At 67.7% G+C, this 25,949-nt stretch overlaps 3 protein-coding genes across 6 annotated transcripts; 2 read left to right on the forward strand and 1 right to left on the reverse strand.

Moving 5' to 3' along the window:
• Positions 1–3,021: 3,021 nt before the first annotated feature.
• APLN (apelin) lies at positions 3,022–5,253 on the reverse strand. Its single transcript, XM_075053900.1, has 3 exons — positions 5,079–5,253; positions 3,911–4,082; positions 3,022–3,818 (listed from the first exon to the last, which is right to left on the reverse strand). The coding sequence occupies exons 1-2, from the start codon at positions 5,251–5,253 to the stop codon at positions 3,916–3,918; spliced, it is 342 nt and encodes a 113-aa protein (XP_074910001.1). The 3' UTR covers positions 3,022–3,818; positions 3,911–3,915.
• A 7,482-nt stretch (positions 5,254–12,735) lies between these two features.
• On the forward strand, positions 12,736–18,965 carry XPNPEP2 (X-prolyl aminopeptidase 2). The gene is made up of 21 exons (XM_075053732.1): positions 12,736–12,842; positions 13,748–13,821; positions 13,940–14,050; positions 14,139–14,202; positions 14,404–14,508; positions 14,647–14,733; positions 14,838–14,984; positions 15,098–15,199; positions 15,322–15,403; positions 15,810–16,005; positions 16,200–16,289; positions 16,392–16,501; positions 16,586–16,663; positions 16,766–16,837; positions 16,980–17,040; positions 17,212–17,281; positions 17,408–17,512; positions 17,799–17,858; positions 18,050–18,126; positions 18,252–18,350; positions 18,656–18,965. The coding sequence occupies exons 1-21, from the start codon at positions 12,797–12,799 to the stop codon at positions 18,860–18,862; spliced, it is 2,043 nt and encodes a 680-aa protein (XP_074909833.1). The 5' UTR covers positions 12,736–12,796; the 3' UTR covers positions 18,863–18,965.
• Positions 18,966–19,620: 655 nt separating this feature from the next.
• Positions 19,621–25,823, forward strand: SASH3 (SAM and SH3 domain containing 3). Of its 4 annotated transcripts, none has more exons than XM_075054550.1 (8): positions 19,621–19,790; positions 22,407–22,502; positions 22,776–22,925; positions 22,993–23,137; positions 23,213–23,364; positions 23,511–23,717; positions 24,053–24,203; positions 24,308–25,823. In XM_075054550.1, the coding sequence occupies exons 1-8, from the start codon at positions 19,737–19,739 to the stop codon at positions 24,493–24,495; spliced, it is 1,143 nt and encodes a 380-aa protein (XP_074910651.1). In that variant the 5' UTR covers positions 19,621–19,736; the 3' UTR covers positions 24,496–25,823. The 4 variants fall into 4 exon arrangements, with proteins under 4 accessions (XP_074910651.1, XP_074910653.1, XP_074910652.1 ...); XM_075054552.1 differs by having other exon boundaries at positions 24,311–25,823; XM_075054551.1 differs by having other exon boundaries at positions 22,996–23,137.
• The last annotated feature ends 126 nt before the right edge of the window (positions 25,824–25,949 follow it).

Genomic DNA, 25,949 nt, shown 5'->3' on the forward strand with positions numbered 1-25,949 from the left:
GGTGTCCTTGTCCACCCCGGGTGTCCCATCGCCAGCCCCAGGCGGGGTACTGAGCCCTGCCCATCCCCCTGGATGCAACCAGAGGTCCCCAAGGGCTGGAGGGCTCCAGCGATTCCTCAGCCCATTCCTATCCCCTCTCTCAGCGCACCCAGCATCCTTGTTTCCCCGCTCAGTGAGGCGGGACCCGTCCTCGCCATGCCGGGACTGGCACCTGCGCACATGCCCAAGGGCAGCAGCCGGGCAGCTGCCTGGGGTGGGGGGCTGCCTGTACGCGCTCGCCTTCTGCCCTTGGCTCCGGAGGCCTTGCAGCTCTCTGGCTTCAAAACCCGCCCAGCAGCACTTGCAGCAGCCGCCACGCTGCAGATGCTGTTCCAGCAGTGCCTCTCCCTGCCTGCCCGCCTCTGCCCGTGCCCCTGTCCCTGTCACTGCCCTTGTGCCCCACTGCCCACGCTGCCACAGCTCCCCGCCGCGGTGCAGGGGCTCCGGCACCGCAGGCAGCGTGCAAGGGAGCTGCCACGGCACGCGGTGCACGGGGAACGTGGCCGAGCCCGGCAGCCTCCCACCTGCCTGCGGGCAGCCGGCCAGGCCAGGAAAAGCCAGAGATTCCTTAGGTCTCCCGGCCCAGGAGCCTTTTCCTCCGGCGCTGCCTGGCCGCAGCCCAACCGGGGGGTCCTCCCTGGCCTCCTCCTTCCAGGCTGGCGCGGGAGGGCTGGGGTCAGGCCTCAGCTGTGCATCCCCTGGCCACAGCCCAAGCCCTCGCGCTCGGGGCTGGGCGATGCCCGGCGGGGCCGTGGGGCATCGCTGCCTCCCAGCAGTCTGCTCCGGGGGAGGCTGCCGGGCCAGCCCCCGGCTGCCTGTCCTGCCTGCGCCCAGGCAGGCACCCTGGCCGCGGGAGTTCGTGGGCAGGGTGCTGGCTGCCTGCAGCCGGGGCCGGGGGGGATCAAACCATTGGTGCTGAGATGGGCAAACCGTTTGATGTGCAGTGGGAGAACCCTCCCAGTTCAAACCAGTATCAGCAGCACCGTAGGGTGGCAATGGAGGAACGGGGGAGCTGTGGCCGGAGCATCACATCCTGCCCCCCCATCACAGCACCGGTGGCAACGCCGCCGCCAGCCCCGGGAGGCTGACGGGGCTGGAAACCACGGCGTGAGGGCCAGGGCAGGACTGGGCAGCCAGCTGGCAGCCCTTGCCCACCCACCCCATCCCGGCGCAGGGGGCACGGGTGGTGTCGAAGCAGGGCCGGCAGCGGCTCCCCGCAGGCACGCGGGCCGGCCGGCCGCCACAGCGGGCGTGGGTAGGCGGCGTGGCGGGAGCGCGCTGGCGCGTGGCCGGGGAGCACATCCCTCCCCGACCCGGAGGATGAGCTAATGGAGGCCAGCTGGGCCCAGCCCTGCTTCCCCCAGGCTCTGCTCCCAGCCCCGCAGCTGCAGCCTTTCCGCTCCTCGGCGGCCCCGTTAACCCCCTCCCAGCCGGTGCTGCCAACCCCCCCCCGCCCGTGCCCCCACGGCTGGCGCGCTCCCCTGCCCACAGTCCCGCCGTGGTGCCGGGGCCGAGTTGCCCTCTGCCCTGGGACGTCTCTGGTGGGAGGCCTGCTGCGATCAGTCTCGGGTTTGGGGGGGCCCTGCATGGGCACTGCCTCGCCTGGGGGTCCTGACTGGGGGAGGTCCTGTGCCCGGGGGTCCCATCCCTTTGCAGGGCTCAGCCCCCACCCACCTGCAAGGTCCTACAGGGACCCTCAGTCTGCTGAGCCCTGACCCACTGCCCCCCTGCATGGATCCTGCTCACACACAGCTCTGTGGGGATGGGGACACCAGGGACAGGGACGCTAAGGACGGGGACGCCAGGGAGGGGGATGCCAGGGACAGGGATGCCAGGGATAGGGATGCCAGGGCTGGAGATGCCAGGTACCAGGCACCCACGGCTGCTCCTGTGTGCGGGGCTGTGGGAACAGCTGCCCAGGGCTGGGGGAAAAGGGGGGATCTGGCAGCCGCTGGGGCTGCCTGAAGGCAGCAGAGTCAAACAGAACCAGTCAGAGAGCTGTGCCCAGGACTGGGCCACCATCCCGCAGCACTGGGACGGCTGCCTGCCCCTCACCAGGGGCTGCAGCATCCCGGCGAGGTGCTCGGCAGAGACAGCTCCGGCAGCCGCCACGCGGTCCACGCCTGTCCCACTGGCCTCATCCTCCCGCCGCGGGGCCAGGTCAGGCCCAAACCCTCCTCCCTGCCCTGGCACCGCGCTGCCGGACACGGGTGCTGCACCCTCAGCTTCACCCAGCACCCGTGGGTGCTGGTAACCACGGCAACGGCAGCATCGCGGGAGCAGGGCAGGAGCATCCGTGCACCCGCACATCCCTGTAGAAACCGCCTTACAAAAGCCGTTATTCCAGCAAAGGCTTTGGCTAACGAACCGCTCAAATCCCCAGACCCAGGCCCCGACGGTGCCTGGGGGACAGTGGGCAGGATGGGCCGGGCTGTGTCCCCTCTCTGGGTACGAAGCATCCCTGCACGGCCCCTCGGTGGCAGAGCCCGTCCCACCGTCCTGCTCCCCGCTTTTAAAGCGGTTATTACTGCTCAGCCCTTCGTCATGTGGCCGATGCCAGCCATGGAGGGGAATTCGGGTGAGCAGAAAAATAAACCCCAGAAGGGGATAAAGGCAGCGGGGCTCAGGGCAGAATTTCCAGCCAGTCTTTGCTCCACAGCCTGAGGGTCCCCCAGCCCCAGCCACTCCACGCTGCCCCAGCTTGGACCAGCATCCCTGTGCCCTTCCAGCATCCCCTCCTCCATCACCCAGCCCCTCTGAAAGCTTGAGGGGTGCTGACCTGTGTTTTCCCACCCTCCTCCCCAGTCTTACAGGCCAGGCAGCCCTGCAGCTTGTTTCTTTGCTGGGGACATCTCTGCCAGCACTGGGCTGGGGAAGGGGCTGCCTTGGCCCCCAGGCAGCTCCAGGAGGGAGCACAGGGCCCCTGGGAGCCCTTCCCACTGGCAGGTGAGCAACCCCTGCCCACACCTCCAAAACTAACGGTTTGCTGTCATCATAACTCTTTATTATAAAGATGTATTTACACAGAATAAATCTTTACAGACACGAGAGACATGGTCAACAGGACCCAGTGGCACTCAGAGCAAGGGCCCCCCCTTTGGCATATGTCAGTGTTTGACAGAGACCCCTGTGTCCCTCCATTCTCCCACTGTCCCATGGCATGGAGCAGGCAGAGGGGTCCAGAACCCCAAGCTATGTCCCGGGCGGGCACCCCATGCCTTGGGGGTCCCCAGGAGGCAGGTCTGCCGGTGGGAAGGGGACCCCATGCTCGCCAGGGAAAGGAAGGCAGGTCACCCAGGGCATGGGATTAGCACCATGGGAATAAATAGACCCCTCCCCACGACAAGCTGTGTGTTCACCCCGGCATGCGGGTGACTAGCAGGGACCGGGCAGGAGCCCTGAGGGAGCTCGCAGACCCCTGCAGAGAAGCTCCTCTGCCTGACAAAGTGCTTTGCGCAAAGCCCACGGGTCCCAGCAAGCCGATGCCCAGGGCAGCCCCGCACCCACCGGGACAGGGGCAGCGTGGCGGCACCTGGCCCCACCATGAGCTACATGGGTGACCCACTCCCAGCCAGCCCTAGGAGGTGGTGAGGGAAGGCAGGAGGCACCCGCGGTGCCAGACATGGTGCCTGGGCCACCAGGGACAGCTGCAGGGAGGAGGTGACACCAGCCGAGGGCTCACAGGTGGGACCCTGCACTCGGGGCCAGGAGACGAGCAGAGCAGGCTAGGACACAGAGCGGGCGATGGGAGCCACGTCCCTGGAAGGCTGGTGGCAACCCTGCAACAAGAGCAAACCCAGGTACGTGTGAGTTCCCTCCCTACGATGTCACACGTGTCCCCTCGTCCCCCTGACACCCCGCTGCTCCTCACCTGCCTCAGAAGGGCATGGGGCCCTTGTGGGAAAGCCGGGGCCGGGGCCGCCGGTACCTCCTCCAGCCGCTCGGCCGGTGCCCAGCCCCGCGCCGTGCACCCCGCGGCCGCACCAGGGTTCGGATGAGGCCGTCCTCCGCATCCTTCCCGTCCGGCGCCCGGCCCAGCGGTCCTGGGGACGGCAGGAAGAGCATTAGCCGGGTCTCCCTCACCCTGCATGTGGGACGGGGATGCTGTGGGGCTTGCCTGCACCTCCTGCTGCCTGGCCCAAGGCAAGCAGGACCGGGCAGCCGCCCGTTTCCTGAATTGCCCGCAGCAGGAGCCATTCGCCGGCCGAGTGCTTCCTGCGCCGAGGCGGCCAGGCCACCTGCGCCGAGCATGGCCACCTCGTGTGGCCGCTGCCACCGGCCTCACCCGGGGCCACCCAGCAGCCCAGCCTCAGGCTTTGGCCCCCTGCCCTCCCCAAAGCCACCCTCCTGTGCCCCCGTCCCTGCCAGCAACAGGCAGGGTCCACCGAGACCCTCACGCCCTCTCCCTGGGCAGTGCCCTCTCCCTGGGCAGCGCCCTCTCCCTGCAGCCGGCTCCCCCCACCCCGCTCCACTCCCCGGGGCGCCCGGCAGAGATGCTCCGGTGCCAGCACCGGTGCCAGCACCCCCAGTCCCACGCCCAGCACACGTGTGGCAGTGCCACGCTGAGCCGGGACGGGGACGGCACCCGGCGAAGGGGGCCGAGACCCGCCGTGGGCAGCCTGGCAGGGCCGTAGCTCCCGCCGCCAGCGCCCCGGCGATGCCCCGGGCTGTCCCCCGCGGCACCAGGCGGGTCGTGCCCCGGCAGCCGGTGGCAGCGACGGCTCTCCGGCCCTCGGCCGGCTGTTGTTCTGCTCGCCTGCCCGGATGGACAGGAGGGGGTTTGTTGGCACCGTGAAAAGAGCTTTGTCCTCCCCAGCCCGGCGGCAGCGGCTCCTGGCCGGCACGGGCAGGGGGTGCCGCTCCCCCCCGCCCCGAGCCGCGCTCAGCCCACCCTGCCCCACGGTCACCCGGGCACGGTCCCCTCCATCCTCCCCGCTGCCAGCCCGGGCACCGGGCGATGCCGGACCGGGGGAATCGGGGAATCGGGGGGGGGGGTGTCCCCCCGGTACGGCGCGGAGCCCGGGGGTCCCGGCACTCACCCGCGGCGGCCAGGGCGAGCCAGAGCAGCAGCAGCGCCAGGAGCCAGCGCGGCGCGGCCATGCTGGGGGGGCTGCGGGGCGGCGGGGGCGGCGGCGGCGGCGGCGGCCCCGCTGCGGGGGAGCCGCATTTGTAGGCGGTGAGAGCCCGGCCCGGCCCCGCCGCCCGCCCGGTCATGTGGCCGCCGGGCCCCCGGGGGGGGGGGTCCGCCCCCCGCCCCGCCCCGCCCCGCCCCAGAGCCCGCACCCCTCCCGGGACACCCCCCAGCCCACCCCAGCCTGGTCCCCCCCCACCGGCACCCCGCTCCTGGGGATCCCCCACCCACATCCCCGGCCCCAGGGCTCGGGGACCACCCCCCCAGCCCGGTCCTGGGATCCCCCCACCCAGGCTGGATTGGGGACCCGCTCCCGGCCTGGCCCGGGACCCCCCACCCAGGCTGGATTGGGGACCCGCTCCCAGCCTGGTCCTGGGACCCTCCACCCCACCTAGCCCAGGCCCCCCTTCCAGCCCACGCCCCCCTTCCTCTGGCATCCAAGGGGGCAGGACGCTGTCCTGGCACACACACCCCCCCATGCCCACTGACCCTGGCAGCCCCTGCCCCTCTGCCCCCCCCTCCAGGCAGTGCCCGCAGAGGGGTACATCAGCAGCCCCCCCCACTGCCCTCCAGGTCATCCAGCCGCTGCCCGGGGGGGGGGCACGAAGCCCGCTCTGCCTGGGGTGCCACTGCCTGTGCAGGGATGGGGGACAGACCACCGCTGCAGGATGGGTGCTGCAGCCCCCAGCTCTGCAATGCACGGGCCAGGGTGGGGGCTAAAGCACCCTGGGCCCCCCATGCACAGAGGTGCGGGCTGCGGGCACCAATCCTGCATGGCCTGGGTGCTGGCTGAGCACCGACAGAGCCCCTCATTGACCCGGGTGTGTGGGTACAGCCGCTGGCACGGTGTCGTGGCGGGTGACGAAGGCAGAGCTGAAGTCTCCCACAGCCCGGTGACCCCCTTGCCTGCAGCCAGGTGCTGCCGGGGAGGCCATGGGGACCACGCACCATGCCGGGACGTCACCCTTCAGCGCCTGCAGACCTTGTGGGAGGGTTTGGGGAGGGCCAACCCTGTTTGTAACACTCCCCTCCCCAGCATCCTGGGGGTGAGGGCTGCTGGAACCCCCCCATGCTGCTCCTCAGGGATTTGGGGCTGGGAGATGGCAGCTGGAGAGGGGGCAGTTGGGACACACTGGGAAACATGCACCAAGGACGGACGCGGTGACAGACACAGCACACCGAGGACACAAGCGGGGCTCTGCAAGCCAACAGTCAGAAAGCGGCTGCTCTAGGTCTGGGCACGGGCATGCCCTGAGCGGGTGGCTAAGGGCAGCATGTAGGTACACGTATGTGTTGGTTTGCATGGCAAGGTTTTGGTAGCGGAGAGGGCTACAGGGGTGGCTTCTGTGAGAAGCTGCCAGAAGCTTCTCCTATGTCCGACAGAGCCAACGCCAGCCGGCTCTGAGACGGACCCGCCGCTGGCCCACGCTGAGCCCATCAGCGATGGTGGTAGCGCCTCCGGGAGAACATAATTAAGAAGGGGGAAAAGTTGCTGTGCAAGAGCAACTGCAGCTGGAGACAGGAGTGAGAATATGGGAGAGAAACGACTCTGCAGACACCAAGGTCAGTGCAGAAGGAGGGGAGGAGATGCTCCAGGCGCCGGAGCAGAGATTCCCCTGCAGCCCGTGGGGAAGACCCTGGTGAGGCAGGCTGTCCCCCTGCAGCCCAGGGAGGCCCACGGGGGAGCAGATCTCCACCTGCAGCCCGGGGAGGACCCCACGCCGGAGCAGGGGGATGCCCTAAGGAGGCTGTGACCCCACGGGAAGCCCGCGCTGGAGCAGGTTTGCTTGCAGGACTGCAGCCTGTGGGAAGGACTCACGTTGGAGAAGTTCATGGAGGACTGTCTCCTGTGGAAGGGACCCCACGCTGGAGCAGGGGAAGAGTGAGGGAGTCCTGCCCCTGAGGAGGCAGGAGTGGCAGAGACAACGTGTGATGAACTGATCGTAACACCCATTCCCTATTCCCCTGTGCCACTCGGGGGGAGCAGATAGAGAAAATCAGGAGTGGAGTTGAGCCGGGAAGGAGGGAGGGGTGGGGGGAAAGGGTTTTACAATTTAGTTTTTATTTTCTCATTATCCTGCTCTGATGTGATTGGTAATAAATAAAACCAATTTCCCTAAGTCGAGTCTGTTTTTTCCATGATGGTAACTGGTGAGTGATCTCTCCCTGTCCTTATCTTGACCCATAAGCCTTCCATTATATCTTCTCTCACCCGTCCAGCTGAGGAGGGCAGTGATGGAGCGGCTTTGGTGGGCACCCAGCGTCCAGCCAGGGTCAACCCAACACAAGGTACAAGGTATCGCCACAGCAAAAAGTGGGTGACAAGTACAACTGCACCCTGGGACAGCACCTACCAGCAAGGTGAGTGAGGGGTGGCCCTGCCCTGCCAGCACCCTGACAGTGTGTACAGTGGGGGCTGTGCAGAGGGGCTGTACTGGGGGAGTGGGGGGGTGAGGAGGGGCTCCAGGGGGTGTGTGGGGACCACGTCACCGTGTCTGTAGGCACCGCGGGAGGAGGACATCCTCTGTGCTGGTTCCAGTCCTGCTGGCTGTGCCCCACTCCGGCACCACCGCAGCCTGGCCAAGGGCTCTGGGCAGGTTTGCCTGTGGCCCCCCCCCCCGCTGCTGGCGTGGTGTGGGGTGACTGCTCCCCACCAGCATTGTGCGACCCTGGAGTGGGATGCTCCTTCGAGACGAGGTCCAGGAGCTGGAGCCCCATCCCTGCAGGCCAGCTGCCAGGCTCTGGGGTGCAGCGGGGACCCCCCACAGCCCACTCCCCCCGGGCACACATCACCTGCCGGGCTTCAGGGCAGGCAGCGGCAGGCAGGCCCTGCCTTCGCAAGGGATTGTCACAGCATCCCCGTGCCACCGCTCGCTTCCGCATTCCTGCGGCCTCGCACACCCTCCCTCCCTCCCCGATCCACGTCCTGTTTGCCGGGCGCGTCACCCCGGCCTGAGTCACCCCACGGCCTCTGCAGGTGACGGAAGGCCAACAATAGCCCACAAAGGGAGGATGTCCCCCCAAAGCCTTCCTCCGGCCCGTCTTCGAGGAAACCTCCCGCGGGAGAGAAGGGCCCCACCGGACGCGCGGCGGCCGATGAGCTTCGTCCTGTTGACGCTGGCTTGCTCGGAGCGGCACGCGGCCCCGGCAGTCCCCAGGGATGGCCGGTGCCACCCCCCCCATGCTGGGCGAGGAGGAGGAGGAGGGATGTGCAGCCGCAGGGCTCACGCTGACGCTGTGCCCGTGGGGACGGGACGGGTCAGCCGCAGCCCCATCCCTTGGATGTGGTGGGGGGGTGGCATCGGGGATGGCATTGCGGAGTTGAGCTCAGAGGTTGGGAATAAGGGGGTGGGGGGGGACTCCCTTGTCGCCGCGCGGACCCCGTGGGAGCGGGTGGGCAGCTGTGTGGTGAGGGGCGGCCGGCAGGCAGGGCTGGGGGGGCTGGGGGGGCCTGGGCACCGCCATGGGCGCAGCGCCCACCCTGGCACGGGGCAGGGACCAGGCGGGGAGGATGGAAGCACCATTAGCGCATTTCACTAATTAGCAGGATGGCAGCAGACTGTTGCCTGACCGTCACCACGGCAACCGCGTCACACGTCCTTGAGAAACTTTTGTTGCCATAACAATTACAGGCAGCTTTGGTGTCACCCTGCGTCCCCCCTCCCTCCCGTCCCTATCCTGCCTGCGCTGGGGCTGGGGATCCCCAGTGCTGCCCCCCCCCCCCCCAGGCTTCTCTGAGGGGGGGACCAGAGGGTGACGCCAGGGCCAGGCATCCTGAGAGCATTTGTGACATGAGTGCGCCAGTCCTCGGCCCGCCCGCAGGCAGGGACGGGATGGCAGCGGGACCACCAGGCTTTGCTGCTGCCGGCCCCAGCACTGCACCGGAGCTGTGCCAGGACCGGGTGGGCGGGCAGGGGACAGGGGACGGGACCGAGGGACGGGGGGGACAGGGGGTCTGTGCGGCTCCACAGCGCAGTCCTGGTGCCACCTCGTGGTGAGCAGGATCCCAGTGACACAGCTGGACAGTCTCTGCCGTGACACACAGCTGGACAGGCAGCCTCTGCCGTGACACAGCCGGACGGCCACCGCATGCAGCAGACAGCCCCCGCAATGGCACACACGGAGAATCCCCCTGCGGGCCAGGCAACCGCCGCACAGCCTCAGCAGTGGCTTGGTGGCAAAGCCGGGCAGTGGCCGTGTGGGCACGCTGCCCCCCGCAACCCTCCAGTCCCAGGGCCAGGCTGCTCCCCAGCCCCTAGAGCCGACTCGCCGGCTCATGCCAGCAAAAGTAGGGCTGGAGAGTCGAGGGCACCAGGTTGGGACAAGAGGGTGGCCAAGGGGCCGCAGTGTGTGTCCCGGTGCTGGCAGGCGCTGCAGCAGCTGGTCCCAGCTGCAGCCCACTGCCCAGCAGGTTCCCTTCATCCTTGCTGTCCTGGCACTGTGAGCTTCTCCACTCTGGGGGACACACCTGGTCACCCCAAATCCCAGCGCCCGGAGAGGCAGCCTGTGCCGGTTCCCTTAGTGATGCTCTGATGCCGGGATGGAACAAGCCAGCTGCCCTGGGGCCGACGAAGGATTTCCATTGCCATTCAAGAGGCTCGAAGGATACCACAGAAGTGCTGCCACGTTAAATGGGTTAAAAACTGGCTGTCCAACAGGTCATGAAATGCTGCTGGAAAGAGGCAGCGCCTCTGAGGGGGTCCGTGGCTCCCATCCCTGGCCCGGCTGTATCCAGCCTCGTGGCTGTGCCTGCACAGGGGAAGCAGAGAGCTCGTGTGAGATGGTGCAGGGACCCAGAGCCCAGTGCTGGAGGTGATCCCAGGAGAGGGGTCTGGCCATGCAGGGAGGCTTGTGAGGAGGAGGGAAGGGGTGGCGGGCAGCCGCCAGAGCCCAGGAGCCAGCCGGGCAGGGCTTCCTCCCTGCCCATCTCACTGGGGGTCCACAGGGATTTGCTGCCCAGGTTTCCTGAAGGGCCTCTTATATTTTCAGGGAGGTTTGTTTGTAAAACACCTGTTTGTTCATTTACTGTAGGACCTACCAGATCTCCTGCAACTTGCGTCCTGCTGTGCAAGCCACCAAGCGCAAGGTCCTGCTGCAACGGCAGCGAGGTCCTTCCAGCCTTCTCCTGGCGTTTGCTCTCAGCACGCCTCCCATCCTTGCCCCACGCCTCACCCGGTCCCCCTCTCTCTTTTACCCTCCTCCAAATGTGTGTTTGTGCCACACAGCTGGCTGTGCCCTCAGACAGAGCCCCAGGGCTGTCTGGCAGTCAGCTGGCTGTGACGGTGATGCTGCAGCCACCCTGTGGTGCAGCAGGTCTGTGAGACATCCCGGCTGGTGAAAAGGAGCTTCACAGTCTGTGATGAGCAACTCTCCAGCAGGGACTCCTCCAGGTACCCCTGTCCTGGGTGGGTACATCCATCCTCCCCTGAAGGTCCGTGTCTGACAGCGGACGGACACCTCTGCTGCCTGCCAACAACAGGTCTGTCCTTCAGCCAGCCTTTCTCTTCAATAACCACAGAGAAGTCATCAAACCAGTTAGAGGAAATACGTGTGCAATAAAAGTGACAGGCCTTGGGGTCAAGGCTCATTATGACTAACATAACGAGCTTTTTAGCAAGGCAATGCCACAGCGGTCTGGAGCTCACGGGCTTGGTGGGACAAAGGGCACATCCCAGGGAGCGGGGTCCCAGCGCAGCCCTCGGAGGTGGCCGCTGGTCCCCGAGACCTGTGCCTGGGGTGTGGGCAGGGGCTGGTACCCTGCCTGCATGGCAGAGCTCAGTCTGTTCGCCACCATCATGCTGCCCTCCCTCCGTACGCTGCCGCCAAACGCATCTCTGATCGCGTAAGGCTGCTCGATGCTAAAATATTGCCGTTGTCTCCTTTGCCAGCGTTTCCAACCTGAACCACTAATGCATTCCAAATTTATTATTCCTATTACTCCATTAGCAGGACCATGTGCTCCTGCTAGCACTGAAGTTACCCCGCACTTACCTTCAAGGCCTCACGTGTATTCCTGCTCCCCAGAAACCCGTACCCACGCACTAGAGGTGGGGTCAGACGTTCAGCTCTGTCTCTCCAAAGCCCGGTCCCTTTTCTGTGTAATCTCACTGGCTAAAAGCCGGGATGCCAGCACCACGCGTGCCCTGGCCCCATCCCTCCGCGCTCCTCTCGGACACCATCTCCGTGTCCTGCGGGGTCCCCGTGCTCCCCCATGACCCCTCTCTGGCTCTGCCCCTACCCACAGGCAGGGGCTGGGCAGGGCATGCAGGAGCGGTGGGAGCATCTGCCTCTGCTCCTTCTGCAGTCCACGGGGGGGCCCGTGGCAGGATTTTGGGCGCCCTCCAGCCAGCCTCCCTCAGGCCAGGAATACCCGGTGAGACCTGTCCCATCCCCAGAGCATTTGGGGTTTTCCTGCACCACCACCTCTCATGCAGCCCGAAGCATCTGCAGGTGCGTGGGACCCACAGCCAGCCTGCAGACCAGAGGATCGGCAAGCACGGTGCACCACGCTGCTGCCCGTGCCGTCCCTTGCTCCTCTCCCATCCCCTTCTCGCCCCGCTTTGCTGTGGCACTGCCCACAGGCATTCCCGGGGAGCTCAGAGCTCGCCGCTGAGGATGGTCGGCTCCTTCCCACCCACGGCTGGGTGCCGGCACCTTGCCTTACCAAAGGGGTGCAGAGGTTTCAGCATGGAGCAGCCAGAGTGGTACGGGCACTGACGTGGTCCTCAGTGCCAAATGGCTTTTCCCTGGCATAAAAAGCCTGCTGGTGCCAGACTGCTGACCCTGTTACTAGAGCCACAGTGGAAGAACAGCCATGTAAAAAAAATCAGGGGCCCAGCCGTGGCCAGGGGATGCAAAATCATGTGTTACCGGCACACAGTCATCCGCAGGAGCCAAAAACTGGGGCGCGTGTTTCATCGGTGCTCTGGCTGCCCCACTGGCCAGCTCCCAGCCCTGCTCATGCAGTTAAGGCCCTACAAGGAGGAAGGGCATTTTTGCCTCCCCGTGACAGCTGTGATATTTAGCAATTGCTGTGGAGTGTGTCCCCCCCCCCCCCGGCCTCTGCCAGCTCCAGCCTCGGGGGTGCCACGGGGCGCTGGGGTGGGGACCAGCACGGCCGTGCCCGGGGGGATGCTCTGCACCGCTCCGTGTCCTGGTGGAGGAGGAGGGCTGGCTCCGGGAGTCGGCTGGCCCCGGCAGCATGGCCCCCCCGGGGTGCCCTCACCCCAGGACCCCCATGTCAGGTCTCGGTGGCTCCAGGGGATAGAGGTTTCCCCAGGGAGACAAGGGAGCAGAGCAGAGCTCCTCGCCTGCTTTGAACCCCGGGGCAGCTGGCACGTGCCAGGCTGAGCTGGCACAACCCCACCTCTGCTCTGGGAGGATCTTTGGACTTTGTGCTGATTTTGCTGTTTGCTTTTATTTAGCTGCAGGAATCGCTTTCAGTGCATAGGACAACACTCCCCCCCCCCCCCCCCCCCCCCGCCCATATCTGCTCCGGGCCTTGGCCCTCCCATCCAGCATCCCTCCACCCCTGGGGCAAAGGCACAGGAGGAGGGACCTGTCACCAAAAGCACTGTGGAAAGGTCCCCTCCGCTCCCCGTCCTTCTGGGCACCCCCAGGGCAGCCATGCAGCCCCTGCAGTGGATCGCAGCCTGGGTACTCCTGCTCCACGGTATGTCGGAGGGGCTGGGAGGTGGGGTGGGCTTGCCAGGGGACGACACCTCCTGGCACCCCCCTCCGGGAACCAGGCAGGTCCCAGCGTGGAGGAAGTAGGGGTGTTTTGCAGCACTCCAAACCACAACTTTGGGTGCAGGAAGGGTGGGTTTGCCCTTAGGAAGCCAGGGATGTGCTGCTGATCCAGCCCCGCTGGGCAGGGGGCCAGGCTGCGGAGAGGGGCTCATCCTGCCTGCCTGACCCCAGGGACGAGCTCTGGGGAGGTGATGGGTAAGGAGCAGCTCCTGGGGGCAAGGAGACCAGGTACCCAAGGCCACACCATGGTAAGGGCGACCCATTGCCCCACGGACCCGAGCCTGGTGCCTTTGGCCTGAGATAAAGAACCAGTTCCCTGCCCACAGACCGCAGTGGTGACAGTGATGGAGAGCTCGGGGAAAGGCGGTGCCGGTGGTGGCACCAGATGCAGAGCAGCACTGGGGAGAGGCCAGGTTGTGCCCGGGCACATCCCTGGCTGCTGGCCATGTCCTCCAGCAGCCCCAGCGCCAGGGATGCTCAGGGCTGGCTCCTGCCAACCCCCTCCCCACCTCCCGGGCACGGTGGGCACTGGTTGCACCTCGCACCTCTCCCACCACACCACCGGGGCCATCTCCACGCGTGCCATGGGTGTTGGCCATGCCTGAGAGCGTTTACTTCCTCTTGAGCTGGGTGATGCTGTTGATTTTCACCCACCAGTCCTGGGGCCAGAAACACTGTTTTTTGAAAAAAGTCCAAAGCTGGTCTGGCTTGCTGTTTGGAACTGGGGAAAAGGGTCACAGCTGCCCGGTGCTGGCTCTGGGCTGGAGCAAGGGGCCAGCGGGACCCTGGGCTGCAGCCTCAGGCTCCAGGGCTTTCCTATGCCCACAGGCTGTGCCATGGACCGGCCGCCACAGGCGGCCTCCGCCAACACCGACATTCGGAACTGCTCCGCGGACCCACCGGTGAGCCCCACCGTGCCCAGCCCTCCCTGTTCCTGGGACACCCCCCATGGAATCATCCCCCCCAGCCCCACCACTGCAGCTGGTGCCCTCCCCGCCACATGTCCCCTTGTGCCACCAGTACCTGCCGCCTACGGCCATCAACACGACGGCGCGGCTGGCCGCTCTGCGGGGCACCATGCGAGCCCGCAGCGTCCATGCCTACATCGTGCCCTCCACGGATGCCCACATGGTAAGGCAGCAGCCTGCCTGTGCCCCTGGGGACCGGCTCCCCAGCCGGCACCCACGGCCACCTCTCACGGCTCCATCCCCGGCTCCAGAGCGAGTACATCGCCGAGCGGGATTCCCGGCTGGGCTGGCTGACCGGCTTCACTGGCTCTGCAGGTGAGAGCATCCTTGCCACCCTGGGGTCCCTGCTGGGGGGGTCCAGCACCCGTCTGCCTGCTGGTCCTCATCCTTGGGGTTCCTCAGGGCAGGGCATGGTCCTGCTCCACACAGGAGGTCAGGCCGGGGATCCCTGGGGGTCCCTGCCGGCTGCCTGGAGTGGGGGGAGAAGTGATGCCTGAGCCCCCAATCCTGTCCCAGGCACCGTAGTGGTGACGTGGGACAAGGCTGCCCTGTGGACCGACAGCCGCTACTGGATCCAGGCAGAGCGGCAGCTGGACTGCAACTGGGAGCTGCAGAGGACAAGTCAGTGGGGGGAGGCTGGGGGGCTGCTGCGTTCCCCTGCCCCCAGGACCCCCCTAGCCCCCACCACGGCCTCATTTGGGCTCAGCGAGGGCTAGGATGCAGTTCGTCCTTGCGGTGCCACCCAGCTCTCTCCTGCAGCCTGGATCAAGTCCATCGGGCTGTGGATCCTGGAGGCCGTTCCTGTGGGGGCGAACATCAGCTTGGACCCCTTCCTCTTCTCCATCGGTAGGGTTGGTCATCACATGGGGTGACCCTGCCTGATGTGAGGGCAGCTCCCGGGTGGGGGTTTACCAGGTGCCCCCAACCGCAGGCTGTTTCCCCTCCCTCAGACGCCTGGAACAGCTACAGCCAGGCTCTGCACGGCTCTGGCAGGACCCTGCTCCCCATCGAGACCAACCTTGTAGATCAAGTGTGGGGTGACCAGAGACCCCCTCCACCCTCCAGCGAGATCTACAGCCTCCCGGCGGCGTTCACGGGTATGACTGCCATCTTCCCCAAGGGTGCCGGGCGGATGCTCGCCCGTGGCAGCCCCCAGCCCGGGGGGCCGTGGTGATCCCTGGGCTGAGCTGGCCGCTCTCTCTCCTTCCAGGGAGCAGCTGGCAGGAGAAGGTGGCCGGGATCCGGCAGCAAATGGAGCAGCATGTTCGACGCCCCACGGCCGTGCTGCTGTCCGGGCTGGAGGAGACGGCCTGTGAGTAGCCGTGGTGCCGCGGTGGGTGCCGTGGCGGATTCCGTGGAGGGTGCCATGGGCTCTGAGCCCTGGGGCGGGAGGGCAGACAGTGGGCGCAGGCTCGGAGGTCTCGTTCCTGGCAGGGCTCTTCAACCTCCGCGGAAACGACATCCCCTACAACCCCGTCTTCTACTCCTACACCCTGCTGACCAACACCAGCATAAGGTGGGCAGCATCTCCCTGTGGGCATGGGGCATGGACGGGGCTCAGCAACCCCCCTTCCCTTCCAGGGCCAGCACCCGTGGGACCCTCCCCTGGCCCAGCTGCCCCCCTCCCCAGAGCCCACCACATCCTGCAGTGCCCAGCCCCATTGTGCGTCCCTTCCAAGCCCCACATCATTCCCAGGTCCAGCCCCACCACCTCGCAGCCCACCCTGGGGTGCAGCACTCTCCCTTCCAGCACAGCCTGAGGCCGACCCCCGTTCCCAGCCCAGCACCCCCCCTGAGCCCCCCAGCCAGCCCCCGGCCCCCTCCTCTCCGCCGGCGTGCCCCACATGGCCAGGCTCGGTGGGGACCAAAGGCGGCAGGCCAACGCCACGGCTGCGCCCACCCCAGCCCGCATCCTTCCCCAGCCTGTTCGTGGATGAGACGCGGCTGTCGGCGGCGGCACGGCAGTCCCTGCGGGCAGGCTGCCCGGGGCCGCTGTGCGTGGAGCTGCAGGAGTACGGGCAGGCACGTGCCCACCTCCGCCGCTACGCCCAGGGCAACGTCACCATCTGGCTGGGCACCGAATACACCACCTACGGCCTCTACGGCGTCATCCCCCAGGTGGGACACCGCCGAGCGCCGGCGCCGGCACCTGCGCCGCTGAGCCCGGCCGTGGGCGACGTGGGTGCTGCCAGGCTCCGGGACGGCCCCGTGCCACCGAGATGTGGGGGTGCGGGATGTGCCGCAGTCGTCCCCGGGGCACGAGGGGGTGGGTGGCCGTGCCCGGCCGTGCCACCCCCAGCCTGCCCTTGCAGGAGAAGCTGCTGGAGGACAGCTACTCCCCCGTCATGCTGGCCAAGGCTGTGAAAAACGCCAAGGAGCAGGAGCTGCTGCGAGCCGCTCACGTAAGGGCTGTCCCCGTCCCCGCAGACCCGAGCAGAAGTGGGGTTCAGCTGGCAGAAGCAGGGTGCTGATGCCCCTCCCTGATGCCACTGGGCCACCCCCAGGTTCGGGACGCAGTGGCTGTCATCCAGTACCTGCTGTGGCTGGAGAAGATGGTCCCGCAGGGGCAGGTGGACGAGTTTTCGGGGGCACAGCACATCGACATGCTCCGCCAGTCAGTGCTGCCGCCACGGCCCCCCCCTCCCCTGGCTTAGGGCAGCCGGGGACCCCCAGCATCTCCCTCCCTGCTGCCTTCCAGGGCCCAGGAGCACAACCGCGGGCCCAGCTTCCAGACCATCTCCGCCAGCGGGCTCAACGCAGCACTGGCCCACTACAGGTACGGCTCGGCCCCGGTCAGGGCCGGTGGAGCCAGGGCTGGCAGCAGGGAGTGGGCAGCTGGAGGCTGGGAGCGGGCTCTGACCCCCCTTTCCCCTCGTAGCCCCTCCAACAGGAGCAGCAGGAAGCTGTCTGTGGATGAGATGTACCTTTCAGACACCGGAGGGCAATATCTGTGCGTAGCCCTTAGCGCAGACCCCCCCCAGCACTGCGCAGACCCCCATCCCCTCTCCATCCCCCCAGCGCTGGGTGGTGGCAGGGGGCCCCGAATCCAGCGCTGGGGCTGCATCGTCCCAGTTCACGTCCCCCCTTTGCAGGGACGGGACGACAGACATCACGCGGACGATGCACTGGGGTGTGCCAACCCCACTCCAGAAGGTACCAGCCTCTCCCACGCCCGCCAGCATCCCCCTGCGGTGCCCAGCATCCCCCTGCGGTGCCCAGCATCCCCCTGCGGCACTCGGCACCAAAGTCCCAGCCAGGGCTGGATGTGCAGGAGGAGGCGTCCGGGCACCACCACGCTCAGCCCCCCCGCCATGCCACTTGCAGGAAGCCTACACCCGTGTGCTGATGGGCAACATCGACCTGTCCCGCCTCATCTTCCCACCCAACACAGCAGGTGGGTGCTGAGCCGGGCGTCAGGCAGCCCAGCCTTGCCCAGGTGCCCCCAGGCATGGGGCGGAGGAGGGCGGGGGGGGGGCCCTCATCGGCTCGCTGGCCACCTTCCCACCTCTTCATTCCCCAGGGCGAGTGGTGGAGTCCTTCGCCCGCCGGGCACTCTGGAACGTGGGACTCAACTATGGCCACGGGACCGGCCACGGCATCGGCAACTTCCTCTCCGTCCACGAGTGTAGGTGTTGCGGCACCGGCACCGGCGCTGGGGACATGGGCTGAGCTCCAGGGGACAGGGACAAGGACAAAGGCTCATCTGGGGCTTCTGATAGCCCAGCTGAGCCTCTTGCTGTGGGCGGGTGTCCCCTACTTGCAGGGTGCTGCAGTCCTTGCCAGGGTGGCCCTGCAGTCCTTGCTGATGTGGTCCCGTAGTCCTTGCTGGGGTGACACCTCGGTCCTTGTTGGGGTGTCCCTTTGGCACGCGCCATCCCCAGGAGCCGTAACCCACTCCGTGTCCTTTGCAGGGCCTGTGGGCTTCCAGTCCAACAACGTGCCCCTGATGGCCGGCATGTTCACCTCCATCGGTACGCGCGCCCACGGCTCCAACTGGTGCCTCGGGCTCTCGGGGGTGTCCCTGAGGCGTGGAGCCCAGCCAGGGGATGAAGCGTTCAACTCTCGGCCCCGCTCGGGGGCCAGATCCTGCCCTTCTGGGGTGGGATGGGCTGGGGGAGTTGGTGGGGCTCGGGACTCACCGGGCACCTTCCCTGGCCCCCAGAGCCCGGGTACTACCGGGACGGCGAGTTTGGGATCCGCATCGAGGACGTCGCCCTCGTGGTGGAGGCGCAGACCAAGGTAGCGCAATGGGGCTGGGCTGGTGAGGGCGGCACAGCGCCGGGGGGGCTGCATCAAGGCAGGGGTGGGGGCACACATGCCCCCCGGTGGGGCTGGGGGCACCCAACGCCAGCTCTCTGCGGCAGCACCAGACCGGGGAGAAGCCCTTCCTGACCTTCGAGGTGGTGTCCCTGGTGCCCTACGACCGCAACCTCATCGACCTCAGCCTCCTGTCCCCGGAGCAGGTACGGGGTGCTCGGGGCAGGGGGGCAGAGCTGGGACGTGGGGCTGGGGTACAGGGAGAGCGAAGGGGGCTGAGGGAGTGGGTGTAGCGGGAAACCAGGACCGCGGCGTGAGGTCAGGGCGGGTAAACGGGGACGGGGCAGGGACGGATGCGTCGATGGAGAGGGGCAACGGGGTCTGCGGATGGGGCCAGCGATCAGGGTGTGGGGTAGCTGGAGGGGGGGGGGGCAAAGGGGGTGCAGGTGGCGAGGGGGGGCAGGTGGCGGGGGCAGCCCCCGCCGCAGCCCCCCGCGGTGCCTGGCTGCAGATCCGGTACCTAAACGCCTACTACGAGACCATCCGGGCGCGCGTGGGGCCGGAGCTGCAGCGGCAGCGGCTGGAGGAGGAGTACCGCTGGCTGCAGAGGAACACCGAGCCCTTCCCGCTGGGCAGTGCCGCCGCCGCCACCGCCACCCTGGGCACGCTGGCCCTCGCCTCCCTCCTCTCCGCGCTGTTCACCGGGCTGCAGGCCTGACCCCGCGCCAGCCCCCTCCCTGCCGCGGCCGTTTCTTCTCCCCACCGCTCGCTTCCTTTTTTTTCTGTTTTCCATTTGCTCATTTGAGATTAAACACGAGCAACGCCGGCGGGTGCCTGCGCGCTGCTGTGCCCTGCCGCGGCAGCCCGGTGTGCCGCCAGCCTGGCCGATGCCTCGCCGGCTGGTGTGGGGCCGCAGTCCGGCCCCACGCGGTCCCCGGCCCCACACGTGTCGCCCAGCTCATGCCATCTGCCCTGCCCTGGCGTGGCCGAGTCAGCACCGGTGTAGAGGAGGCGGATTCGGGGCAGATTTTAATTCTTGGGAGCAGAGATGGGGGAACCAGAGCAAGAGGGTGCGGGGGAGCCGGCCTGACCGGGGCCGTCCCCGCCGCCCCACGGGTGCCAGCGGCGGGGTGCCAATGTGCGCGTCCCACCGGGGCTCGATGCCCAGCCAGGAGGACCTGCGGAGGCAGGGGACGTCCCAGACCGAGCATCGCCCAGCGGGCTCGGCCATCGTGCGCCGGCGGGGAGAAGGAGCGGGCGCGGCGGAGGGGTTGGGGACCTTCATCCTTTGCACGGCGGGGGGCGTGGGGGACGCGGTGCCCCCCGGCAGCGTCGCCGCGGGTTGGCGGGGCGCGGGCAGGCATCCCCCACCCCGGGGGGGGCCCTGGGCAGGGCGGCAGCTTCGTGGAGGGTTTCCTTCCTCCTGCCCCAGCCTGCGCACCCGCCAGCCACCCTGCTCCGCGCCGCTGCAGGCACCTCTCATGTGACCGCCGGCTTCCTGTGCGCTTCCCGGCCTCGGTGCCGGTGCTTCGGTACGTGCCGTGCCAGGCGCTTGCCCCAGCGCCGTACCCTTGCCACCGGGCCCCAGCACCATGCTGCGCCGCAAGCCCTCCAACGCCGGTGAGAAGGAGCCGGGACACAAGAAGGTGAGCGCCGGCGGTGCCCGGCTGCCCTCAGCACCCGCCGGTGTCCCTGCACGCCCAGCGTCAGCCCGGGGATGCTGAGCGGGCGGCACCGGTGCCGGGGGGGGCTGGGGAAGCCACGGGGCAGAGCTCCGCGGGGCCTGGGGGGCCGCACCGCCGGCAGTCAGTCCCTGCCGCCGCCGGCCACCGCGGCCTCGCCGGTGCGTGGTCTTGGCCTCGTCCCGCTCCGTGCTCCCGCCCCGGCGGGACGGGCGGCGGGGATGCGCGGACCCCCGGGGTCAGCACGGATGCGGGCCGGGGTGCCGGTGGGACCCGTGGGGCGCCGGTGGGGGGACAGCGGCTCCCCCTCCCCGCGGGCTCCCCACGGCGTGGGCGGCCGCCTGCCGTTTCCTGCCGGGGATGGGGGGGGCGCGGCCGTGGTGCTGAGCGCGCAGCTCCCAGCCCAGCCCGCGCAGCGAGGCGTCTGCGGTCGAGGCAGCGCGAGGCTGCAGCTCTTGTCACGTGCGTTGGCCGCTTCCTCCGGCAGCACCGCACCGGCGGCACCGGTTGCCAGCACCGCGGGCTCTCGAGAGCCACCCCGCCTGGAGCGCTGGAGCCAGCGGTGGGGGCCACGACCGGCCCCTCGGTCCCCCCGCCGGGTCTCGCACCGGCAGGTTCTTCAGCTCTTGCCGGGCCCTGGTGGGCTGGCTTCGGCCTCGGAGCGGGGGCACGGCGCCTGGTGCCGTGCCCCTGCCCACGGCGGGCAGGTATCCCGGCAGAGCCTCACGCCATGGCAGCTCCTCCATGCTGGGAATCTCCCCAGGGGGAAATCTGGGTGAAGCCCCCCCCCCTCCCGGTGCTGGGGGTGGCCCAGCGAGCCTGGCATGCCCCGGCGGGCATCCCCTGCCCTGGCTCAGCCGCAGCCACTGCTCTCACTTCCCTCTCGGCGCTGTCCTCCCCAGGGCGGGCCCAGCTGCCCCATTCCATGGGCACCCACTGGCAGGCTTTCCGCAGCTGCTCGTGCACCCCCGGCCCTGGGGCAACGGCCGAAGCCGCAGCTTTCCCAGCTGCAGGGGGGGCACAGGGTGTGAAGCTGTTTCGTCTGAAGGGTGCAGGGGGAGATCCGAGGGGTTCAAGCCAGCCAGGTCTGGCGCGTTCAAGGGTGCTGGGGCTGGAGCAGAGCAAATCACCAGCATCTCCTCTGCACGGATGCACCAAGTGAGCTGGTCCTGCTAAGTAAAGCCCCACTGGGGATGGAGCCGGGTCTCCCTCATCCAAGCTAGCCCTCTATAAGAAAATGGCAACAAAAAAGTGAAAAAGGATGCTCAGTCAAGTCGATAAAAAGGAGGAGGAGGAGGAGGAGGAGGGAAAGGCGCGGGGTCGTGCCTCAGCAGGACCAGGCTGCACAGGGGCTGGATAGGGCCTCGGCCACCTCTGGTGCAAGCAGGAGCCCGGGGCAGGCAGGACAACTCAAAAAAGGAAATTGCTGCATTTGCGGTCGAGGCAAGACCGAGCGCCATGGCGTGTGCTGCGAGGGTGCTGGCGGCCAGGAGCTGAGCTTGCCCAGCCCCAGCACACAAGCCGGCTCCCACGGTAGCGCTGGTGTGGGGCATACGGGGATGAGGGAGACCTGGGACTGCGTGGCCGTGCGGGGATCCCGGCTGGCCAGGACCGAGGGTGCTCCTGGCCATTGGAACTCCTTCCCACATGGGACAGGCACCTGAGGAGAGGGAGAGGAGGGAAGGAGAGCCAGGGAGGCAGGCAGGGGGGCTCAGGGAAGACTGGAAGAGGCAGTGATGGAGGGTTGCACCAGGACTGAGATACAAAACCTGCTTTGGTGGCTTTGGCACAAAGGCAGGACTGAGCTTGCTGGCGATGCTGGCAGGGGAGGTGCTTTCCGGGCTGTGAAACGATGGTCACAGGCAGAAAACAGGCCTGGAGCTGAACGTGAGGGTAGCAGCCCGGGCATGGCAGCACACATGCTCTCAGCTGCTGAAAACAGCCTTTAGATGTCAGATACTCGCAGGGAAGGGAGGGAGCGACCCACGGCACAGCCACCGCAGGAGCAGGACTGAGCACGAGGCAGGTCTCACTCTGCTCTCGTTGCCAAAATCCCTGGCTCAGGGGCTGGGCCGGTGCAGGATGCTCACGTTTGGGTGCTGAGCAGAGCGGCTGTGTCGCAGAGCCCCTGTGTTTTCCCAGCAAGCGCCCGGCCCACGTGCCACAACAGCAGCACGGCGCGGTCCTGGGCTGCTCCCAGCTCGGCGGTGCCAGGCTCAGTGCCGGACCACCCGCAGCGGGTGCTGGAGCCGGGGCTCTCGGCACTGCTCGGTCCGCAGCAGCGAGTGTCATGGTGCTGGGTGGCCCCTGCCCCGCGGACGCTGTGCCAAGGCGACGTCCGAGCACCAAGAGCGATGCTGGGTCTCTGCACCCCAGGTCCCGGGGGGGCTCACAACACACAGTGGCTCTTGTGGGGTTGGGGCAGGAAGGGCGAGGCTGTGACAACCAAAAAAACTCGTCAAGCACCGGCATCGCCCCGGGGCTGCTCTGGCTTGCCGAGCAGTCCGGCTGCTGGAGGGGAGAGTGGGAGCTGGGTCTGGGGGCACAGGGAGAACCCCCACACCTTTCTGTCTCCCCCAGCTCTCCCTCCAGCGCTCCAGCAGCTTCAAGGACTTCGCCAAGTCCAAAGTCAGCTCCCCTTTGCCAAGTGAGAAGGAGTTCAACCTGGAGGAGAACGTGAGTGCCTGGCCCCCCGTGGAGTGGCAGCACCCCTGCCACGTTCTGTTCCCCCGGGACCACCTTCCTGACAGGCACAGCCCTTTTCAGAGCCTGTTTTCCCAAACTCCTGGTTCTACTGGTGGCCCACGTGCCATGGGGCAGCCCCGGGGGTTCCAGCACTGGCAGGATTTGGGGTCTCGCTCCCCAAGGAGTGTTGCAGCCATGTGTGACCCAGCTGAGGTTTGCCCAGGGGTGGGGGGGCTCTGCCTTCACTCTTCATCCCTCTGCCAGATCCCCGAGGATGAGTCCAGCAGCTCCGTCCCCGATGATGCTGCACGGAGCAGCGGGATGAAGCTGAGCAAGAAGTGGCGGGCCGTCATCTCCCGCACCATGAACCGCAAGATGGGCAGGATGGCCGTGAAAGCACTAGCCGAGGGGAAGGTGAGTGGGGAGCCTGGGCAGGCGGGGGGCAGCTCCCCCTCCCTTGGCCTGATCCTGGTCCCCTCAGCAGGGAGACGTGGAGGAGGAGGGGTCCCTGTGCCCCCTGTCCCCAGCTGGCAGCACCGAGGAGCCGAGCCACGAAAAGGTGCCCCTGTCTTACCTGGAGATGGAGGAAGACGGGCACCCATCTGTCAGCCGCCAGCTGTCCAGCGGTGAGCCTGGTCCCGGCAGGACACCGGCCCCTCGCCCCGCAGCTGGCCGCATCCTGATCTCCCTCCCTTCCACAGGCAGCGACGTTTCCAGCCCCGGGGGCAGCAACCGGGACAGCCTGCGGCTGGAGGAGAGCGGTCCAGCCTACAGCGGCCCCTTCTGCGGCCGGGCCCGCGTCCACACCGACTTCACACCCAGCCCTTACGACAAGGACTCGCTGAAGCTGCGGGTGAGCCGCACCACGGCCAGCCCGGGGCTGGGGAGAGCTGGGGTGAAGGGCAGGACCACGGTGTGGGCCCCGGGGAGGGAGGGTGGCTGGGGACCCCCCCGAAGGCAGCCTGCACCCGCCTCCACCCCCATTCTCCCTTGGCCCAGAAAGGGGACATCATCGGCATCATCGAGAAGCCGCCCGTGGGCACCTGGACCGGGCTCCTCAACAACAGGGTGGGCTCCTTCAAGTTCATCTACGTGGACGTCATCCCCGAGGAGACGGCCCCTGCCCGCAAGAGCCGGGGCCCCAGCAAGAGCAAGCGGCTCAAGCCCAAGACCCTCCATGAGCTGCTGGAGCGCATCAACCTGCAGGTAAGGGACAGGGGCCCCTGGGAGGACAGCGGCACCCAGCACAAGCCCGGGGTGCCAGCAGCAGGACCACCCTCCCCTCTGCTCCCCAGCAGCCCTTCCCTATCCCCCATCCCCGTGGGTCCCTCCACCTCACGCCCAAGCACCGCTGGGGTGGGGGGGGCAGAGGGGACACACGGGGCTTTTCCGGATGACTCTCGGGCGAGTGGCCGCCGTGGACCTGCGCCAAGGCGGGAGCCACATGGCTAGCCCCGAGGGCCAGGCGGAGAAAGCTGGGGTGAGCCATGCCGCGGTCCGCTCATCCCCCTGCCGCACTGCCCGCCGCCCTCCCGCCCCAGGAGCACATCTCCACCCTGCTGCTGAACGGCTACCAGACCCTGGAGGACTTCAAGGAGCTGCGGGAGACCCACCTCAACGAGCTGAACATCACGGACCCCCAGCACCGTGCCAAGCTGCTCACGGCCGCCGAGCTCCTCCTGGATTACGACAGTAAGAACTGGGGGGAGGGAGTGGGAGACACCCCACGGCCCCTGCCCCGGGCAGCCCCAGCAGCGGCCTCGCTGCCTGCTAACGCCACGTCCCGTCTCTCCCAGCAGCGAGCGAGCCGGAGGAAGGCGACAGCTCCGAAGCCCAGCCTTCGCCCTCGGAGCCCAAGGGGGACATTCCCCGGGACTCGGGCTGCTTCGAGGGATCGGAGACCCTAGACAGTAGCCGGGATGAGGCCGAGCTGGGGGGTCCTGAGGGGCAGCTGCGGGCTCTCTCCCTGGCAGAGTCCTCCTGAGCCCACCCTGCCTGCCGGCACAGCCCGCAGCCGCTTCCCGCTCGGGTCCTGGCACCGGGTCCGGACTGGAGGGGCCGGCTGCAGGCAGGAGAAGCAGGTGAACCCCGGCAGCGGGACCCCTGCGCTGCAGGCAGGGGCTGCGCGGCTGCAGGCAGCTCAGCCCTCGGTCCCCCGAGGCTGCCCCATTTGCTGCCCCCTGGACATTTTGCACCGCTGCCCCGACGCGGGTGCTCCAGGCACCCTGGGGCACCGCGCTCTCCCCCGAGATGCCGCGGGCCTGGATTGCCTCTCCGGGGTTTGCCTCACTTTATCCACAGCTTTAAGAGCTTCTCCCGGAGCCCTCGCCTACCGAGGCTGGGCTGAGCGCGCAGGAGCCTGCGAGGACAGGGAGATCCGTGGCAGGCAGGGACGGAGCAAACCCGGCGCTGAGCAGCCACGTGCGAGAGGGCAGAGGTCCCACCGAGCCCAGCTCCTCGCCGGCAGGGAGGACGCCCGCGCTGCCTTCCTCCAGCGTCTTCCTCGCACAGCCAGGGCAGGCAGGGAAAGGTTTGCTGGGAAGTTTGGGTTGTGGGGGGAGAGGTTCGGCCGAGCCAAGAGCAGCCCAGCAAGGGCACTGTGAGCCCCCTCCCTCGGCTCGAGGGGAGCCCCAAAGGCTGCCCACAGCTTGCCACCAAGCCTGGTCCGGGGGGGGGGGGCTATGAGAGGGGACTGGAGCGACCACCCCGCTGCCCCACAGGCAGACAGGCTCAGCAAGGTGAGGCTGTCACCCAGCAGGACAGTCCCTGCCAGATCCCCCAAAGCACCGGCCACCCCGAGCACACATCCCCCCACCCCGGGAAGGGGCAGGGGAGCTGCAGCCCAGCCAGGACCCCGCAGAGCCTCCCTGGGCAGGCAGGAGCCGAGGCAGGGGCCAGCAAGGGAAGGCATCCACACGGGAGCGTGGGGCAGCCGGTAATAAACACACAGACTGGTCCCCGGCTGGGGGCACGTACCCCAGCCCCCCTCAGCCCAGCTCTCGCTGCTGCACGCCAGCATCTCCAGCTCCTGGGCAGCAGCATCGGCCTTTGGGCACCCAGGTTGTTCCTCTGCGCTCAATCCCAATAAAAGCGTGCAAGACCGTTTCGCTCCGGCCTTCAGCCTGCTTCCTACCTGCCAGGAAGGCTCGGGGAGGGAGCTGGGGAAGGGAGCTGTGTCTGCAGGTAACAAAGCTTCCCAGGATGCTCCCCAGCTGCACCGGCCAGGATTTGTCACCACTCAGCCGGGGCTGTGGCATCTGTGCACCGAGACCCCCCACTTTCACCCGCTGTGGGGGGACAGCAGGACACAAATAAGACAACGCAGATAAGACACCCTGGAAGTGTGAGATGTAGAGGCTGGAAAAGTCACAGGGAAGGGGAAAGAGGCAGCCGGCTTGGGGAGGCACAGACAGAGGCAGAAGCTACAGCTCAGCCATT

This window comes from Buteo buteo, chromosome 22 (genome assembly GCF_964188355.1).
Source record: "Buteo buteo chromosome 22, bButBut1.hap1.1, whole genome shotgun sequence".
NCBI lineage: Eukaryota > Metazoa > Chordata > Aves > Accipitriformes > Accipitridae > Buteo > Buteo buteo.